The sequence below is a fragment of the Microcaecilia unicolor genome, chromosome 2 (genome assembly GCF_901765095.1).
Source record: "Microcaecilia unicolor chromosome 2, aMicUni1.1, whole genome shotgun sequence".
Lineage (NCBI taxonomy): Eukaryota > Metazoa > Chordata > Amphibia > Gymnophiona > Siphonopidae > Microcaecilia > Microcaecilia unicolor.
This window is the reverse complement of record NC_044032.1, coordinates 167,894,030-167,914,706: the sequence shown is the minus strand read 5'-3', so window position 1 is coordinate 167,914,706 and position 20,677 is coordinate 167,894,030. Positions and strand designations below refer to the sequence as shown.

Genomic DNA, 20,677 nt, shown 5'->3' with positions numbered 1-20,677 from the left:
GCTTACTGAAGCACTCAAGACAGAAGGGATGATAAAAATGGATCACATGACAGTTGGACCTTGATTACCTCAGCTATTAGACTCTGCATCCCGACTCCACTTTCCCTGAAGCTGAAAAGCCAGGACAAAGGTCTGAAATGGAAGAGAAGATATCATCCAGGGAGAGAAAGAACCAAAACTCAAACCCCAACACTGCAGGATCAGCAACCAGAGTGCCTAGGAAGAAAAGGGTATTGGTGGATGGTTACTTCCTTTTGAGAGGCACAGAAGCAGTCTCTTCTGACCAGACATCATGTCCCAGGAGACATTCCATCTGCTGGATACCAAGATCCAAGACATTATGGAGCTACAGTGGAAACTCGAACCTACTGATTATTATTCAATGTTGCCCATCCATATTGACGTGAATTATACTGTTGGGAATACTCCAGAATGTATCACGACTGATTTCATAACCCCAGAAAAGTCAGTTAGATGCATAGATGGTGTTATCTTCAATTCTCCTTCGCAAAGATACAGGGTAAAGCATATAAACTGAGATTCAACAGTAGCATTCTGGCTTCTGAGATCATGGTATGTTGTTACAAGGTCTACTGAGCAAAACTGGGGTCCACTTGTTCAAAACCAAGTGAAGTACCTTCCAGAACAGACTGGCAAGCCAACAAAAGAGGATTCTGAACAAGGACTATTGAGGGTTTGTAGACAAAAATCTCAGATAAGTAAGAACCCTCAGGTTAGTAAAATAAAATACAGTGCAGGGAAATAAAAAAGAGCAATATCTGGAAAGCTATATATACTAATGTCCATAAAAAGGAAAATCAAGTCCTGGGTCTTTAAGCAATTATAGAAGGAGGCTGATTTGGATTTAGTACTGGACACTAGGAGGCCGATGCAGAAAGCTTCCCATTTGGTCACCATGGGTTTAACTTAGTTTTACAATGGGTTAGCAACACAGAAAGGTTTTCAGCTCAGGTATTAACTCACGTGGAAACCCTTACCACAACTGCATTTAAATAAATGCAAATAATATAGTACATTTGCTATCATGCAGCATGCAAAAAAAATTAAAAAAAAAAAGCTTTGCCCGCATGACTACAACAAAAACTTTATGCCAGGATCCAGGGCAGCATAGAAGGGTTGACTGAAAAGTGAGGGTGTCTACCAGCACCTTCTTTCTCCCTAGATACCTTAATTGTCCCCTAGGTCTAGCGGCCTCGCCTCTCCAATGACACAAACTGAACCAACTCCTCTCCCCCCACCCCCTTCAGTTCAAAACATTTCCTTGGTGTCTACTGACACCCTCTCATTTGACATACCTAACAGAAAAGGCAGCAGTGATGCCCACTTGCTCCTGCCTCCAGCACCGCCATCTTGAAAAATGGTAGTACTTAGCCCTGTACGGTGCACCCTGGGAATGCACCATGCGGGGCCTGCTGCTATTTCCTTATATTGCAGACAGACCCCACCTGATGCACACCCAGGATGCACCCCGCAGGGCTAGGTGCCCCCAATTTTTGAGATGGTGGCACTGGAGGCAGAAGTGGGCATCGCTCCTACCTCTCCTGTTAGGTACATTGAGTGGGCTCGGATGGGACTGGGCGGGATCAGGGTGGGAGGGTGCCACTAGACACCAGGGATTAATTTTTGAGGAAAGAGGTTTGAATCCGAGGGAGGGGTGGGTCACTAGATTACCATGGAAATCTCAATTGCGGATAAGTGGGGGGGGGGGGCGGGTCATGTCAGAGGTAGAGGGGGGTCCTCCACAAAGCACTGTAAGAACAGGAGGGAGATGCTGGTATGTTTTTGGGGTTTTTTTTATGTTACCTTTTCTAGCAGTGCCTGAACTAATCACCGCTCAGGAAAAGTGACATTTATCAATGAATTGTGCATTGATGACACAATTTTAATGTGGCAGTAATTTGCATGTTCATTGATTATAGCATACAGTGGTATTTTTTGTGGTAGAGCTCCGGCTCATATGCAAGGCTTGCGGATGTAAATTCACTTGAAATGACCTAGGAAATATCAACTCACAACTAAACCATTCTGCAATTTCAATTTTATAATACATTTCTCTGTAGGTAAAGGACCTTCAGAGGTGAGCTTCCATTGTGCAGATTTTCTCAAGTATATGGAAGTAGGTTTACACCTTATGTCGTCATCAGTCCATTTAGGATTTCTAAATTTCCACTCAATTTTTTATATATTTAATTTTATGACATTTTTAACATTCATTTGCAAAATTATAAGTACTTATCTCATAATAGTTTCTTCCATATACAGCATAGGCAGTTTCAGTTCACAGAGGAGATATGCTTCAGACTCTTTGGAGAGAGAGGGAGGGGGGCAACTAGCCCAGCATGTGCAGAGAAAAAGGCAAGCCAATAGAAAGAGTTCCATAAGGCACAGGGATCTGGGACACGTGCTCAAAAAGAGCTTATTACAGAGAACTATAGGATTACAGGGATTTTTACTTCAAGGGCACAACCTTATTTAAAAATATAGGTAATGTAATCTGTTACAGACAACACTTAACATATAAATAAACAACAAACAGCCAGCAGAACACAAAGGTAAAAAAAAACATTTATTAGGAAAACAAAGAAATGTAAGAGGAAAGAGAGGCTTCTATAGTTTAAAAGGTCAGAGAAAAAGGTTAGCCTTCATGAACTACAAAAGAGTGCAGAAAGAGAGGAGCAACAATATCTGAAAAAGTTAAGAGAAATGGAAGAAAAAGTAGTGAGATACCCCTGAAATGATTTTCAGAAGAGACTGTCCTTTTGGAGATAGCAAAACTAAAAGTAGACAAAGTGATGAGGTCCAAATGTTAAGGGAAGTAAACAAATTCTAGCAGCTTTACTGTGTGACCTTTTGAAGAAGTGTTGAAAAGGTTACACAGTGAATCTGCCAGAACTTCTCTTAGTTACCTTAGTATCCTCAGATGTTTCAATAGATATGGGAGGGATGTTCTCTAAAATTACTTTATCTGCCTTTACTCAGTGGCGTACCAAGGGGGGGGCAGTGGGGGCGGTCCGCCCCTGGTGCACACCGCTGGGGGGGTGCCGCGCGCCTGTCTGCTCCGCTCGTTCCGTGCTCCCTCTGCCCCGGAACAGGTTACTTCCTGTCCCAGGGCAGAGGGTGGAATGAGCAAAGCAGACAAGCGCGCGGCACCCCCCCCAGCAGGTAAAAATGCACCCCGGGGGGGTGTCCTTTCGCCAGGGGGAGGTGTGTCCTTTCGCCGGGGGGAGGTGTCCTTTCGCCGGGGGTGGGTGGTTGCACTGCACCTGGGGGGGGTCGCACTGCACCCGCGGGGGGGGGGGTGTCCTTTCACTGGGGGTGAGGGGGCGCTGCACCCGAGAGGGGGGGGGGTGCATCGGCGATTCGCCCCGGGTGTCAGCCACCCTAGGAATGCCACTGCCTTTACTTTAGCTAACTCCTCAAGAACACAGGAATATTAGTGAGAGAGACCTGAAAAGATTTGCAGAAGACTATTTGTAAAGCTTACTGTGCTCCTTCACACCCTTCCTGAGTTAACACCAAACAGAAATGTGTTAAGCAGTTCTGCATTTTCCTTATAAGTCTCTACAAATTCCTTTCTCTTCATATCTCTCAATCCCAGATTCTGCTAACATATCTGCATATTAAATAAAGGGGGGAGGTTAATATTCTGTGGGAATTAAGCAGGATGGAGCAGCTCCTTCATGGTTAGATTCCACTGGCTCCTGGCAAGATATTCAACGGCCCTTACCCAGATAGTACTGCTAAGTACTTTTATGTAGATTTGAAAGTGCTCCTGCGAAGAGAGACCGGGTGGAGTGGACCTGGGGTCTGCTCTGTCCCTTTACATGTATTTTATGAAATACACATACACACTGACTTTTACAAGCACAAACACGCACAAGGTCATTCCTGCTTTGGAGAAGTCTAACTTTATATAGGAGTTTTTAGGTGGCCAACTACTTCTATCCCTCTTTCCCGATGAATCTGTCTATAAAAATAAAAACCTCTGCATGACTGCAAACTCTTCCCTCCCCTCTACCGATGGCTCTTCTTAGAGCAGGGGCTCTCAAATATTCATTGTAAATATCCTGAAAACTTCACTGGCTGGGGTTTCCCCTGAACAGGTTTGGGAACCACTGTCATAGAGAAATAAAAACACACTAAAGGCACCATCCCCCCACCAACTCCAGATGATTCGTTAAAAATAAGTAATCCCAGCCCAAAGTCACAGCATCCCAGCCTCCCTCCTCCCGTCAGATAAAAGACACAAATGCAACAGGATTCCTGTCACCCTTCTTTGGAAGTCTATGGCTGAGCAGCATGAATGACTGATTGCTTAAAGAACCATTGGGAGAGAGAGTGGGATGGAGGGAGGGAGGAAAGGAAGGGGACATGCCAAGGAGAGGTTTTTGTTTGTTTGTTTTTAAATATAGCCCCCCAGGGTAATGTATCAAAGTGAAAAAACACCTCTAGCCACCCCGCACCACCACCACCAGGGGGACTATGTTGAAAAACATCAATTTTCCTATTCCCTGGGCCCATGTTCAAGGCTCGCATTAGGAGGTGAGGAGAATTTTCTGCAGGTACATTAGAAGTACTTACACTGGATTGCATATGCTCCCAGCTGAGCAGCAATACTCATAGAACAGGGTAAGCGACCTTGCAAAACATCTTGCTTCACCTGTAGAAAAAACTGATACCTACAAGAAAATAAAAATGGGATTTTAAATTAATAAGAAGAAAAATTAAATTTACATTTTTGTACCATAAACTGGGTTAACTGGTATTTCAGTAATGCCCCCTAGTGCTTTTTTTTTTTTTTTTTAAGAATAAACGAGTGATTCACATCTACTCATTCATGATTTTATAGACCTCTATCATATCTCTGCTCAGCCTCTCTCTCTCCCCACCTTCCCACTCAATGTTCAGCAATTTTGTTCTTTACAATATCTCTGCCATTTTCCCAGCATCAACATCTGGCTCACCAATCTATAATTTCTAGGGTCACCTCTGGAATCCTTTTTAAAAACTGGCATTACATTGGTCACCCTCCAATCTTCAGGCACCATGCTTGATTTTAAGTATAAGTTACAAATTCTACATTTTATTTTTTAGTTCTATTAGTACTCTTGGATATATACCATTCCAGTCCAGGTAATTTGCTACCCTTTATTTTATCAATTTACCCTATTACATCTTCCAAGTTAACAGAGATTTGTTTCAGCTAGTCTGACTCATCACCATTAACTAGCATTTCTACCATACCTATCTAAAATCCTAAATGTCACTCATTTATTCACTCAATAGTTGGACGTAGGACTTTGACCTAAACTAAATTTTTATATATAAATATAAAATAGCCTCAACAGCCCAGGGAACCTCTCATTAGGACTCCACTGAAATGGCCAACATCATAGGCTCCTACCGCCTTCCGAAAAAACTCACAGAAGTCAAAAAACTCCCAAACAATGCATAGTTACGGGAGAAAAAGATTCTGTGAACAAAAAACGGAAGGCGGAGTAACTTACAATATCAAACAATGATCAAAGTCTCCACACCCTAATTTAAGCTAAGTCATTGATTTTTTGAGCTTTTCAGTCATTGCTATGTGATAAGTGATTGGTATAGTATTTGTGCTGCGGTTGATGCCCCTTATACTCTTCAGTTCACTATTTTTCAAGAAAGTTCAGTAATGGATACTGTAATTTTTCAGATCCATCAATATTCACGGTAGAAGGGTGTGGAGACTTTGATCATTGTTTGATATTGTAAGATACTCCACCTTCCGTTTTTTTGTTCACAGAATCTTTTTCTCCCGTAAGTGTGCATTGTTTGGGAGTTTTTTTACTTCTGTGAGTTTTTTCGGAAGGCGGTAGGAGCCTATGATGTTGGCCATTTCAGTGGAGTCCTAATGAGAGGTTCCCTGGGCTGTTGAGGCTATTTTATATTTATATATAAAAATTTAGCTTAGGTCAAAGTCCTACGTCCAACTATTGAGTGAATAAAAGAGTGACATTTAGGATTTTTGATATATTTACACTCTTTTGCAGTTATAATAGTACCATACATATCTAGCATACCTCCCCCACATCTTTCTCAGTGAAGACAAAGGCAACTAATTCATTTAGAAGGGCATGTTCGAAAGAAAAATCTAAATCAGAATTTGGATGTTTTACAAAGACGTCCAAATTCCAAACAACAAAGAAGGTCATATTTGAAAAAGATGGACATCTATCTTTTGTGTTTGAAAATGCTATGGACTTCATGTGATTTGGACGTCCTTTTTTTGGTACATTTTCGAACAAAAGACGTCCAAATGCAAGATGTCCAAAGCAGAGGAGGAGTGGCTTAATGGTTAGTGCAGCAGGCTTTGATCCTGGCAACACAGGTTCAATTCCCACTGCTGCTCCTTGTGACTTTGGGCAAGTGAAATGCACAAGGGGCATTTTTGGATATGACATCTAAGTCTGAATTTGGACGTTTTTTGTAAAACGTCCAAAATCAAAACAGTAAAGATAATTTTCTACAAAAAAATGCTTTTTGGAAAAATGCTTTGTGATTTGGGGGAGTAAGGGAAGGTGATCCCCGAGTCCCTCCAGTGGTCATCGGGTCATTTGGGGCACCTCTTGTGTGGAGTAGAGGAGTAGCCTAGTGGTTAGTGCAACAGACTTTGATCCTGGGGAATTCCCACTGCAGCTATTCGTTATAAAAACAGGTCTAGCCCGAAACGTCTTTGGTTTTAGTCTTGGACGTTTCTGTTTTGTTCCATTATTTGTGAAAGACGTCCAAGTCTTAGGAACACCCAAGTCCCGCCTTGAACACACCCCTGGCACACACCCTTGAGATTTAGACGTCCTTCTGACGGACTTCAGAGAAAGATTTGGGATTTGCATTACAAGACGTATGAGGAGAGACTTGCTGACCTGAACATGTATACCCTGGAGGAAAGGAGAAACAGGGGTGATATGATACAGACGTTCAAATATTTGAAAGGTATTAATCCGCAAACGAACCTTTTCCGGAGATACGAAGGCGGTAGAACGAGAGGACATGAAATGAGATTGAAGGGGGGCAGACTCAAGAAAAATGTCAGGAAGTATTTTTTCATGGAGAGAGTGGTGGATGCTTGGAATGCCCTCCCGTGGGAGATGGTGGAGATGAAAACGGTAACGGAATTCAAACATGCGTGGGATAAACATAAAGGAATCCTGTTCAGAAGAAATGGATCCTCAGGAGCTTAGCCGAGATTGGATAACAGAGCCGGTAGTGGGAGGCGGGGCTGGTGGTTGGGAGGCGGGGATAGTGCTGGGCAGACTTATACGGTCTGTGCCAGAGCCGATGGTGGGAGGCAGGGATAGTGCTGGGCAGACTTTTATGGTCTGTACCCTGAAAAAGACAGGTACAAATCAAGGTAAGGTATACACAAAAAAGTGGCACATTTCTTGGGCAGACTGGATGGACCGTGCAGGTCTTTTCTGCCGTCATCTACTATGTTACATCTAAAAAGAGGTTTTGAGAATAATGATTTGGACATCTTTGTAAGATAAATGTCCAAATGCAGACTTATGTCACTTTTTGGATGTTTTTCTCTTTTGAAAATGAGCCTGTTAGTCTCTCTGCTATGGTTTTGTCCTTTCTGAATGCTACCAAGCATAATTCATATCAACGTCTTTCCATCAATGTCATTCATATCTGATCTTCCTGAATTATGCTTATCCTGCTTCCTCAAAATAGGGGAAAACACACAAAAAAAGAAGAAAATAAAAAGAACCAGCACTGATATATGATGTAGGCTGGATGAATCTTTAATTGACAGCTAACTGGATCCCAAAGAGCTTTACACAGTTTCTACCTGAACAACTTTAAAGGGCAAAGGAAAACACATTTCTTAAATAGTCCTTCAATCAGAAATCATTCTGATGCATTCTGATCCCGTATTACACCAGCCAAATCAGAACAGCTCTGATTGCTATTTACCCTTTCAAAGCAAAAGCCAAGCATTCAGTTCGGAATCTGAATGAACTGTATTTAAAATCAAAGGTCATTTGCTGACTTTGCTGTGCATCTGTCCTCTTTCCTACATCAAAAATGCACAGTGTTAAGACTCACAGAGTCTTCTTCGAAAAGGGCATCTTCCCTTCCTGTGCCCATGAAGAAATGTCTATTGAAAAAGGCCCACAGACTTACAGAAATAGAACCATCTTTGTTAGATAAGTTATCTATCTTTCGCAACATCGAAGTACTGTACTAATGGGTTTCAACTAAATATTTAAAATGCAAACACTTTAATATATACTTCATCAGAAAGTAGTACTGGTGAAACAAGACGCTTGGTCATAAAGGCTCCTTGCAACATTTACCAGGAATGAAGCTGCAGACGGCACTTCTTATAGCACAGTGACAAACTGGACAGCTGGATTTACCATAAGTCAGCCACTTCCCAGGCAAAACATTTTTCATTTCAAATACTAGTGAGATACAGAAATGTCTGCCACTGAGCTTCCTGGATTGGAAGACCTTTTGCTGGTTTCCTCCTGGAACACTGTGGTCTTTGTATGCCAATTATTCACATAGGTGGCCAATAAATGACCAAATACAACCCATCAGGTATTTTGCTACTTAACAGTGTGCTGTTATGAATGAATATACTTTTCATTTGTGGTTCTCAATTCTTGAACTCTTTTAAGACATGCATGTCACTGTATGCAAAACAGAATATATTTTTTCAGGAAATTTATTATTATTTGTTACATTTGTATCCCACATTTTCCCACCTATTTGCAGGCTCAATGTGGCTTACATAGTACTGAAAGGGCATTCACCAAGTCTGGTAGAGAAACAAATACAAGGTGATATTTAGGTTGGATAAAGGTACATGTATTTCAAGTATGATAGGGGTTGAGGAGGGGTCTATTACAAGCTTTGGTTTTGCTGTGTTGCAGGGTGTAGGTGTTTATGTTGGGTCATTGGGGTATGCTTTTTTGAACAATTATTGTTGGTGCAGGCTTTGTTTTTATTGTATATTGTATTACTATACTAGTAAAAAAGGCCCGTTTCTGACACAAATGAAACGGGCGCTAGCAAGGTTTTCCTTGGAGTGTGTATGTTTGGGAGAGTATGTGAGAGTGACTGTTTGAGAGTCAGAGTGAAAGTGTGAGTGTGTGAGAGAGAGAGTGAGTCTGGGTGTGAGTGTGTTTGTGAGAGAGTGTGTGTGAGAATGAGAGTGTGTGTATGTGAGACACAGTGTGAGAGAGAGTGTGTGTGTGTGGGCAACAGAGAGAGTGTGTGTGAGACACAGATTCTCTGTGAGAGTGAGTGTATGACACCAAGCGAGTGTGTGAGTGACTGTGTGGCACATAGAGAGTGAATGTGATACTGTGTGAGACAGAGTGTGTGAGAGTGAGAGTCAGAAAGACATTGTATATGAGAGAGAGAGTGTGAGCCGTGCCCTCCCAATCCATGGCCATCTGTCCCCTGCCCCCTCCATTCATCCTTTTCCAGCAATTCCCCTCTGTCCCTGAGCCCTGCCCTCCCAATCCATGGCCATCCATGTTTGTCTGTCACCTGCCCCCTCCATTCATCCCTATCCAGCATTTCCCCTCTCTGCCTGAGGCCTGCCCTGCAATCCATATCCATCCATGGCCATCTGTCCCCTCCATTCATCTCTATGTAGCAATTCCCCTCTCCCTGAGTCCTGCCCTTCCAATCCATGCCCATCCATGCTCCTCTGTCACCTGGCCCCTCCATTTTTCCCTATCCAGCATTTCCCCTCTCTGCCTGAGGCCTGCTCTGCAATCCATATCCATCCATGCCCATCTGTCCCCTCCATTCATCCCTATCCAGCAATTCCCCTCTCCCTGAGTCCTGCCCTTCCAATCCATGCCCATCCATGCTCATCTGTCACCTGGCCCCTCCATTTGTCCCTATCCAGCATTTCCCCTCTCTGCCTGAGGCCTGCTCTGCAATCCATATCCATCCATGCCCATCTGTCCCCTCCATTCATCCCTATCCAGCAATTCCCCTCTCCCTGAGTCCTGCCCTTCCAATCCATGCCCATCCATGCTCCTCTGTCACCTGGCCCCTCCATTTTTCCCTATCCAGCATTTCCCCTCTCTGCCTGAGGCCTGCTCTGCAATCCATATCCATCCATGCCCATCTGTCCCCTCCATTCATCCCTATCCAGCAATTCCCCTCTCCCTGAGTCCTGCCCTTCCAATCCATGCCCAGCCATGCTCCTCTGTCACCTGGCCCCTCCATTTTTCCCTATCCAGCATTTGCCCTCTCTGCCTGAGGCCTGCTCTGCAATCCATATCCATCCATGCCCTTCTGTCCCCTCCATTCATCCCTATCCAGCAATTCCCCTCTCCCTGAGTCCTGCCCTTCCAATCCATGCCCATCCATGCTCATCTGTCACCTGGCCCCTCCATTTTTCCCTATCCAGCAATTTCCCTCTCTCCCTGAGTCCTGCCCTCCCAATCCATGCCCATCCATGCTCCTCTGTCCCCTGCCCCCTCCATTCATCCATTTCCAGTAATTCCCCTCTCTCCCTGTGCCCTGCCCTCCTAATCCATACCCATCCATGCTCCTCTGTCCCCTGCCGCCTCCATTCATCCTTTTCCAGCAAGTCCCCTCTCGCCCTTCCATGACCCCCCCCCTCGCATCCATGCTACTCTCTCTGCCATGTCCCAGCCTGGCCCGCCCTCTTCTCCCCCCCCTTCGCATCCATGCCCCCCCCCCTTCGCATCCATGCCTCGCATCCATGCCCCCCCCCTTCGCATCCATGCATCCCTTTTTTTTTTTTTTTTTATTCTTTTTAACTTTACCTCCGTGGCGGTTCGTGCAGCGAAGCGTCAGGGAAGGAGGCGGCGCTCCCGACGTATAGCTTTCCCTTCGCTGTGTTCCGCCTTGTTTTGAAGGCGGAACACAGCGAAGGGAAGGGTAGACGTCGGGAGCGCCGCCTCCTTCCCTGACGCTTCGCTTCCGGATTTGTTTGTTTAGACGCGAGGGCGGGGCAGAGACGGCTGGATGGCTTCACACCACGAACACCACGAACCCTACAGCCAGGGACTCAGGGAGTGACGTCAGATGGCTTCAGAACGTTGTCCTCATTAGAACGTTCACGGTGCGTTTTATTATATTAGATTTATATTTATTTTATGTATTATGTATTTCTTTGTGTCTAAAATGGAGGAAAGCAATATATAAAGGTAATAAAAATGCAAGTAGCATTAAGTGGTTGACCATGTGAATGTTGCAAACAGCAAATCTGAGCATCCTCCCTAATTCAGGGCATCCAAGGGTATATAAATTAATTCAGGAGTCATTTTACCAAGCTGCGAAATTCTAGCAAGTGCTTACTACAGCATAAAAGGGCTTACCTGAGGGACATGCTGAGGCGTCCTAGAGTAATGCTCACACACTAAAAATTATTTTTTTTACTTTTTGGTTGAGGGGTCCGTCTGGGAACAGAAAAGGGAAAGGGAAATGGGACTTGATATACCGCCTTTCTGAGGTTTTTGCAACTACATTCAAAGCGGTTTATATATATTCAGGTACTTATTTTGTACCAGGGGCAATGGAGGGTTAAGTGACTTGCCCAAGGTCACAAGGAGCTGCAGTGGGAATCGAACTCAGTTCCCTAGGATCAAAGCCCACTGCACTAACCACTAGGCTACTCTTCACACATTTCTGTACTAATCAGCATATCTATATTAGCACATGCTAACTAATTAGTGCTGCATAATCACGTAAGCCCTTACCATATACAAAATGTTTGGCAGTAAGTGCTCACACAGTAATATTTTTCTCCGCGCTAATAGCGACATTAGTGCATGTATTAGTGCATGGCCATTAATACAAAAGATAGAAAATCAGTCATTTTACTACTGCAGTAAAAATGGGAAAGATGCACTAAGGCCACTTTTTACAACAGCTTAGTAAAAGGACCCCTCAGTGTTTCTCACATTGGTTTATCTAGAATATCACAGGTTTCAACTCATCTTGATCAAACAATAGATAGGATTTAAAAAAAAAAAAAAGAGGACAAGTTGACATAAAAAAGGCAATTGAGCACCAAGCTGATTCCCCATTTTCTTATTTTCTTTCAAGCTGTGCACAAATACATGATCATCATGCAAAAGACATTTAAGGAAAGGTATTTCCTATTCAGTGGTGAGGTGTTAACAGTCAGCACTTTAAATGCCCTTTTTGGTACTGCTTCCCACTGCATGATCTTGTACTTCCAAGGCACAGGAAACAAGAAAAGGAAAAAAAAAAAAAAAAAGATTCAAACAATTCAAGAATTGGAAAATAAGGCCATTGCAAATTAGGTTAAAAAAATTTTCACTGCTTGCCAGGCACTTCAATATAATCCTATATAATAAAACTCACCCTCAACCTTCTGAGGACAGTGACGTCACTGTCACTTCCATCCAGAACGGTTCGTAAGGCCATGGTGGTGAAGCCACCGAAATCGCCCAGGCTAGGGGCCCCACCCTCGCGTCAAACGTCATGACGTCGAGGGCGGAGCAATGCCGATGCAGTCAGAACGACGAAGGGGTCCGTAGGTAGGTAGGTAGGGAGGGAGAAGGGGGCGCGAAGGGATCGGTAGGTAGGGAGGGAGGGAGAAGGGGGGTTTGGGGAGGAAAACCTTGCTAGCGCCCGTTTCATTTGCTCCTGAAACGGGCCTGTTTTCCTAGTATAACATATTTTCAGGTTTTATGCATTCTTCTATGTTTACAAAAATATTACCAAAATGTGCGAGTCAGTTTCAGAGCACAACACTATGCCAGATATTTTGCATGGATAAAATGAGACCGAAAAGGACCACGGATTTCAAATGCACATTTCTTCTCATACAAGTGAAAACAGCAGCAGGGATCATGAAAAATGCATTAACTGCAACCTTGTACTTTCAGCTCACTATGATTCAATTTAATAAGGTATGCTGTTTGCAAATGATATTACGGAGTTAATAAGTACAAGATAATAATGCCACAGACAGGGGAATGCTCTTCAAGTAAATCATTTTGTTTGTAAGATAAGCCCGGTAGGTACAGAACGCCTTGTGAGTGAAGTCTGCTCTTCCCCTTCTGAAGCAGGGGGTGAATATGGCTACATCAAATCTATATGAGGCAGGGATTAGACCGCTGTGTCAATATGTGTTTTATTTAAACCCCATTGGATTTCATCTAAATACCATGCTTTTTTTAAAACAAATCACACACGTAACTTTTATACTTTAACTTGCTATATGTTGTGGAACAGGAATTGTATTAAAGGTATACTAATAAATAATGAAACTGAAATGTGAGTAAACATTGGATGCCAATCATACTAGTGCTTAAGGGGTCAAGATGGCTGTGTTGAAACAGTGGGAATCTAAGCCTGAAAACGGTATTATTTCATGAAGTGTATTTCTCCTAATTGGCCAGCAGAAGGCAGTTGTTTTGAGCATTAAAGCTGTTGCATAAAAAGACTTCCTCATCTCCAGTTTCAGCTTATGGAAAGGCAATCTGCAGTACCCCAAGAGGTGGGAAAATGTGGGATACAAATGCAACAAATAATAATAATTGGGCAATTACTTTCAAAATTGATGCCCTGGGCTCTTAATGGCCCTGGATTTCAAATCTAGCCTGAAGGTACTAGATTTTCCCGAGAAAGATCTCTTTACTGAGACCCTGTGAGTAGTTATATTTTATAACCTATGAGCAACTACAGTTTCTAAACTCCCCAGGTACTATGCAGGTAGTTGACAAATAGTTTTATAATTGATCCATTTTCAGTTACCTGTTAATGCTTGCTGATTTCACCTTCTTCTGTTCACTGTTCAAGTTCTGTGACAATAAACCTTATTTAGTTTATTGACTCTGCTGTCCTGGAGTGACTAAGAATCCTGGTTCATGTTTTTGGGTCTGTGGGTGCTTTCTGGGAACTGTGGAAACCCCTGGAGTGTAGCCCCAGTGCCCTAGAAATCACTGGGGAATAACCTGAGAGTGGGAGACTATCCCAGAGATAAGCAGGACCCAGTCAGTGGGTGGAGGGTGCTAGTACAGAGCACGAGCCCGAGTGCAGGAGAGGCTTGGAAGTGCTGAGCAGACCCTTCAGGTGGCCACAGGGTAACCTCATTCGGGTGCTAAGTGTTTCATGACAATGGCAAATTGTCACAGTCACTGAAGAACAGCTGACCATTTTTCAGGGGATCTATGTATTAATAGGCTTCAGTTTTAACATCTGCATTTTAAAAAATAGCATCACTAAAAACTAAAACAAAAACCAAAAAACAACCACGTCCATGGTTTAACAACAGCCTACTAAACATGAAAAATCTATGCAGAAAACTTGAAAGGACATGGGCCAAAAACAAAACAGTCACAAAGCCATATGGAGAAAAGCAATAAGAATATATACAAACAGTATAAAGAAAGTAAAAGCAGAACACTACAGCTCATATATGAACCCCAAACAGACCAACATGAAAAAAATATTCAAACTCGTGAACAAACTACTGAAAACCCAGAATGTACTGCTGTCAACTGAAATGCCACCAATTGCAGATGAGCTCGCACATCATTTCAAAACCAAAATAGCCATTACAAGATCAAACCTCATGAAACTGCAAATAACCATCACAGACCATCTACAAAAATGCGAAACAAACAACAACTACACCATGGCAGACAGAATATGGACCATGTTCATACCACCCCAGCTAAACACAATAGAATCACTACTGTCAAAATATGAACCGGCGTACTGCCTACTTGACAATTGCCTCAACAATATGATGAAATACCCACCGAACTGGTTCACTGAGTACCTCATCAAACATATCACTTACATGTCGGAGATAGGCCAATTCCCAACAGACAAAAGCAACATAGTGCTCACACCCATCCCCAAAAATGCAACTAGCAAAATCAGCAACATCACCAATTACAGACCAGTAGCCTCAATACCACTGCTGACCAAAACGATGTAACACAACAACTAACGGAATACCTGACAAAATTCTCAATTCTCCATAACCCCAATCAGCTTCAAGCCACAACATAGCACTGAGACAGTCATAACCACCCTGCTAACAAAATTTAGAAACATAATAAGCCAAGGACAAAACGTATTACTACTACAATTCGATATGTCAAGTGTGTTCGACCTAGTAGATCACACCACACTAATGGCACTGCTCGACAACATGGGAATCAGCGGGGCACTGGCAACATGGTTCAATGGCTTCCTAAGGACCAGATCATATATTGTAAAAATGGTTAACCAACTATCTACCCCACGGATCTCTGAATGTGGGGTACCACAGGGATCGCCAATACTGGTCAACATAATGATGGCACCACTCGCAAAAAAACGAAACTAATGGGGTTCAACCCATTCATATATGCAGATGATGTCACCACCTACATACCTTTTTCACAAAAATATCGTAAACATAATGGACAAAATCAAAAAAGGTCTGGACCTCATGGAAGAATGGGCAACAACTTTCAAACTCAAACTGAACAGAGACAAAGCCAAATTCCTGGTCCTATCCAGCCCACACAACCCTACATCTTACCAAAACTTCAAAATCAACTGACATACCAAATCGAAACAAAACTAATAATACTAGGAATCATCCTCGACAAACACCCAACACTGGACGACCAGGTATCAGCAGTCACATCATAATGCTTCAGAACATTATGGAAACTAAGAAAGATAAGAGACTACTTTCCAAAACAATCATTCAGGAAATTAGTTCAATCAACGATACTATCATAACTAGACTATTGCAATGCAGCATACATAGGATGCAAGGAAAACACACTAAAATCTCTACAAACAGTCCAAAACACAGCAGCATGACTGATCTTCAAGAAGTCAAAATATGAGAGAGCAACCCCACTACTTGAGAAACTACACTGGCTACCAATTAAGGCAAAACTATTTTTCAAAGCATGCACCCTAATCATCAAAATACTATTTGGTATGGCACCAGAATACACGCAAGCCCAGAAACAAGAAACTACCTACATTTATACCTACCTAACTGCAGCAACACTACCTACAAAACCATCTATACAGTAAGATTTAGTTACCTGGGTTCCAAATGTTGGAACTCAATACCACATGCCATAAAAAGCATCCCAAACCTCTTCCATTTCAGGACAGTCTCTTCAAAAAATTCTACAACTAACCACGGAGACCACCTCACCTTTCCTCCTCAAACTGACCCTGCAAAACAAATTAAAATAACTCCAAAACAAAACGGAAATAACAAACCCCACAGATACCATCTCCCTTCTAATCTTCCTCCTCATAAATCCTCAAATAACCACATGAACTAAACATGAGGTCTTGCACTGCAAAGAATGACTATAACTCCACCAAATGTAAATTGTAAGCCAATTGTAAATTGCAACTACACCATGTAAACAGAACAAATAAATAAATTGTATAACAGGATGCCTACATGATAAGTCCATAAAAGCACATATTTTAAGCCTATTTTATAAACGCAACAGGTATGGGTCATTACTGTTAATGTGCTTAATTGTTGTGCCCTTTAATATGGGATAATCGAGTTGGTGGTTTCTTTCTGTGGCTTTTTGCATATTGAATGAATGATTGGTATTTGATTGGAATGATGTGGAATCTCAGCCAAGATATCAGTCTAATCTTGCTAGTTCAAAATTTTAGATTCTGCCCAACTGCTTTGGCATGGCATTAAACTATGACGTACACTTTCAGATCAATAGTCAGCAGGACATTTTGTTTTGAAAAAAATCACAAAAGTTGTCTAGAAACCCAAAAATTCAAAGGAGAAGTTATATCAACAGATGGAAGAAACTGTAGACGGACAATTTCACTGTGTGGGGATGCTAAACACCAAGAGAAAATATAGGTTTGAATATTACAGACTAAAAAGGTCTATGTATGTGCATTTAAAACAGTCTCCTAGAATCAGCCCCAACAGCACGCAAACACCTATGCAGAACTTTCCACTTGCTAGAAAATAGTTGTAAGTGTGTGTACTCTACATACACCATACCATACAGCGGAAATGAACATCTAATGCAACACTTTGTTAAGAATATTCACTTTTGATATTCCAGTGCATTTAATTTATGGAGGAAAAAGACCTCAAAAACCAAGTGGCTCTTTTTTAGAATTTCTCTGATATACGGTCATAAAGCGCATCGACAGTGGAGCATGTCTGAATAAGTTGGAATGATGCATGAACTATGTCTAAAAATGTAGCACAGACAGTGAGGGTACACTTCTATCCCTTGAGAAAGCCAAGGGCAAAATAGGACCCTGTTGGGAACAGTAAAAAGTGTGCCATGATCTGGTATTTTTTCAAGCTCCAAAGTTAAAGATTGACTGAAGCTAATAATTATATGACACATTGTTAATGAAAAATTGCTAAAAATTGCTGAAAAAATCAGAAATGTTTTTGACATGTATTACCTGTGGTGATCATGTAAGTTCTGAAAAAGCGCCACTTGGTTTTTGAGGTCTTTTTCCTTCATAAGTTAAATGCACTGGGAATATCAAAAGTGAATATTCTTAAGAAGGTGTTGCACTAGATGATCATTCCCACTGGTAATGATGTTCATAATTTTGAGTGGATATTTTAAAGTGTTGTGTACTCTACATACACACATTTTATTTTAAAAAATGTGCATATGTTGCAGCTCTGCCTCCATCCACAAGACCCCAAGAACACCTATGCACAGATACAAAGGAATTCAACAAATGGTGTATAAGTATCATCTGAATGATTGGTCCGTGTTCTTTTTTTTTTTTTTAATGTATTGTTACCCACATTGAACTATACATGGTATTTGTGGTTTATACGTTTTGTATAATAATAATAATAATGGTGCCCAAAATTGCGCACTGAAAAAAACTGAACACTAAGCTCTTTTCTATAAAGAGGTGCGCTCTTTATAGAATACCACTGGCGCAGATCCAGTGCCTAACTTTTGGACACTGTACTTACGCTGCTAAAAGCAGGTGTAAATAGAAGTGCCAAACATAGGCGCACTTTGGGCAAATTCTGTAATTCAACACGCAACTTTTTGAAATGCCCCCCCAGCCACACACCCTTTTTCAGATATGCGCTGTGAGAGTTAGGCGCCGAGACAGACAGAACAGCACACAGCCAGTTGCAAGTGCAAATTTTACTTGATGACAATTAATTGTAATAATTGGTTGCTAATGTCCAGTTATTGCTAGTTAAGGGTTCACTGATCAATTAAGTTGCATGTACAATTTAGGCACGTATCCAAAATTTGGCACACAACTTTGGTCACTGTATATAAAATCCAGGGGATAACATACAAACAAGCACACTCTTTTCAAGTGCATATATTTCATGCACATACAGAGTTCATACAAATTTATAAAAGCCCTTTACTGCATGTAAAACAGGCTTTACACATAGAAAAGGCTTTACAAAATTAACTCCCACTGTGCATTAATATGGCTGCTAGCTAATGTCCCTGCATTAAGCCCAATCCTGGATGCTATTTGCAGGTGCACTAGAGTTACTGCCAGATTGACCACCAATAGCCCTATTTTCACATGAATTTTTCCATGTTAAAATCCTTCCTGCATGAAAGCATACAAGAAATGTGTACTACTACAAGAGTAACAAGGATGACAACGCAGAGGAACTGAAATAAAACTTGGTGAACCTGGAAGACATACCGAGCCAAACTGACAAATTAAAGAGTAGTAAATCACCTGGACTGGATGAAATACATCCAAGGATACTCAAAGAACTCAAACATGAAATTGCTGAACTGCTGTTAGTGATATGTAACCTGTCGTTAAAATCGTCCATAGTACCTGAAGATTGGAGGGTGGCCAATATAACGCCGATTTTTTTAAAAGGGTCTCAGGGGTGATCCGAGAAATTACAGACTGGTAAGCCTGACTTCAGTGCTGGTCCGAGAAATTACAGACCAGTAAGCCTGACTTCAGTACTGGGCAAAAGAGTGGAAACTATTATAAAGAATAAAATTATGGAACACAAAAATGATTTAATGGGACAGAGTCAGCATGGGTTCAGCCAAGGGAAGTCTTGCCTCAATTTGCTTCATTTATTTGAAGGCATGAATAAAACAAATGGATAAAGGTTGATGTAGTGTATATAGATTTTTAGAACACTTTTGATTAAGTCCCTCATGAGAAACTCCTGAGAAAATTAAACAGCTATGAAACAGAAGGCAATGTTCTGTAGTGGATTAAGAACTAGTTAATGGATAGAAAACAGAGGGTAGAGTTAAATCGCCATTTTTCTCAGTGGAGGAAGATGAATAGTGGAGTGCCACAGGGATCTGTACTGAGACCAGTGTTATTTAACGTATTATAAATGAGCTAGAAATCGAAACGACAAGTGTACTGATTAAATTTGCAAATGAACAAAATTATTCAGTTGTCAGAACAAAAAACTCCAGACCGCCCAAAACACAGCTGCTAGGCTGATATTTGGTAAATCATGCTTCAAAAGTGCTAAACCCCTCTGAGAAAAGCTGCACTGGCTCCCAATCAAAGAACGTATCAACTTCAAAATCTGCACCTTTGTCCACAAAATTATCCACTGTGTAGTCCCAGGATACATGACAGACCTCATAGATCTACCAACCAGAAACAGAATCGGATCATCACGATCATACCTAAACTTACATTACCCAAATTGCAAAGGACTTAAATACAAAACAACTTACACATCCAGCTTCTCCTACGTAAGTGCACAACTATGGAACGGACTCCCAAAAGCTGTAAAAATAATCCATGACCATCTAAATTTCAGAAAATCACTAAAAACCAACCTCTTCAAAAAGGCTTACCCCACCGATCCAACGTAAATCCCCACACTCAGCAACACAGCTCAACCAATGATCGTACTGGACAATATACAATCTTTATTCCCTTCGACCTTTATGGTGCCTGACACACACCTACCTCATTCGACCACAATACAACCTTGTATTTGTTATCAACCGACTGGCGAACGCCTTTACGGTATTATGTAAACCACAATGAGTCTGCAAATAGTTGGGAAAATGTGGGGTACAAATGTAACAAATTAATAAATAACACCAAGAATATTATAATGCCTCTCTATCACTCCACGGTGCAACCTCACCTTCAATTTTGCTTTCAGTTCTAGTCATCGTATCTCAAAAAAAGTATAGTAGAATTAGATATGGTTCAAAGAAGAACGATCAAAATGATGAAGGGGATGGAACGCCTCTCACATAAGGAAAGACTAAGAGGTTAGGGCTCTTCAGCTTGGAAAAGAGACTACCGGATATGATTGAGGTCTACAAGATCCTGTGGTGTAGAATGGGTAAAAGTGAATCAATTTGTCACGCTCTGGAAAAAGTACAGAGACGCTTTGGAACTTGCTGCTGGAGGATGTGGTAACAGGGGTTAGCAAATCTGGGTTAAAAAAAGTTTGGACAAGTTTCTGGAGGAAAAGTCCACAGTCTGTTATTGAGATAGATATGGAGGGTGCCACTGCTTCCCCTGGGATTAGTAGCATTGCATGTTTCTACTATGTGGGTTTCTGCCACCTGGCTTGGCCACTATTGGAAGCAGGACACTGGGCTAGATGGTCAATTGGTATGACCCAGTATAGCTATTCTTATGTTCTTAAACTTAGTAC

At 41.8% G+C, this 20,677-nt stretch overlaps 1 protein-coding gene across 2 annotated transcripts in view; it reads right to left on the bottom strand.

The window, feature by feature from the left end:
* EPB41L4A (erythrocyte membrane protein band 4.1 like 4A) overlaps positions 1-20,677 on the bottom strand; it is a 564,380-nt gene that overhangs the window by 339,371 nt on the left and 204,332 nt on the right. For both annotated transcript variants that reach the window (XM_030193468.1, XM_030193469.1), the window contains exon 5: positions 4,603-4,700. In XM_030193468.1, the coding sequence (XP_030049328.1) occupies positions 4,603-4,700 (98 nt within the window). The remainder of the gene's footprint in view (positions 1-4,602; positions 4,701-20,677) is intronic.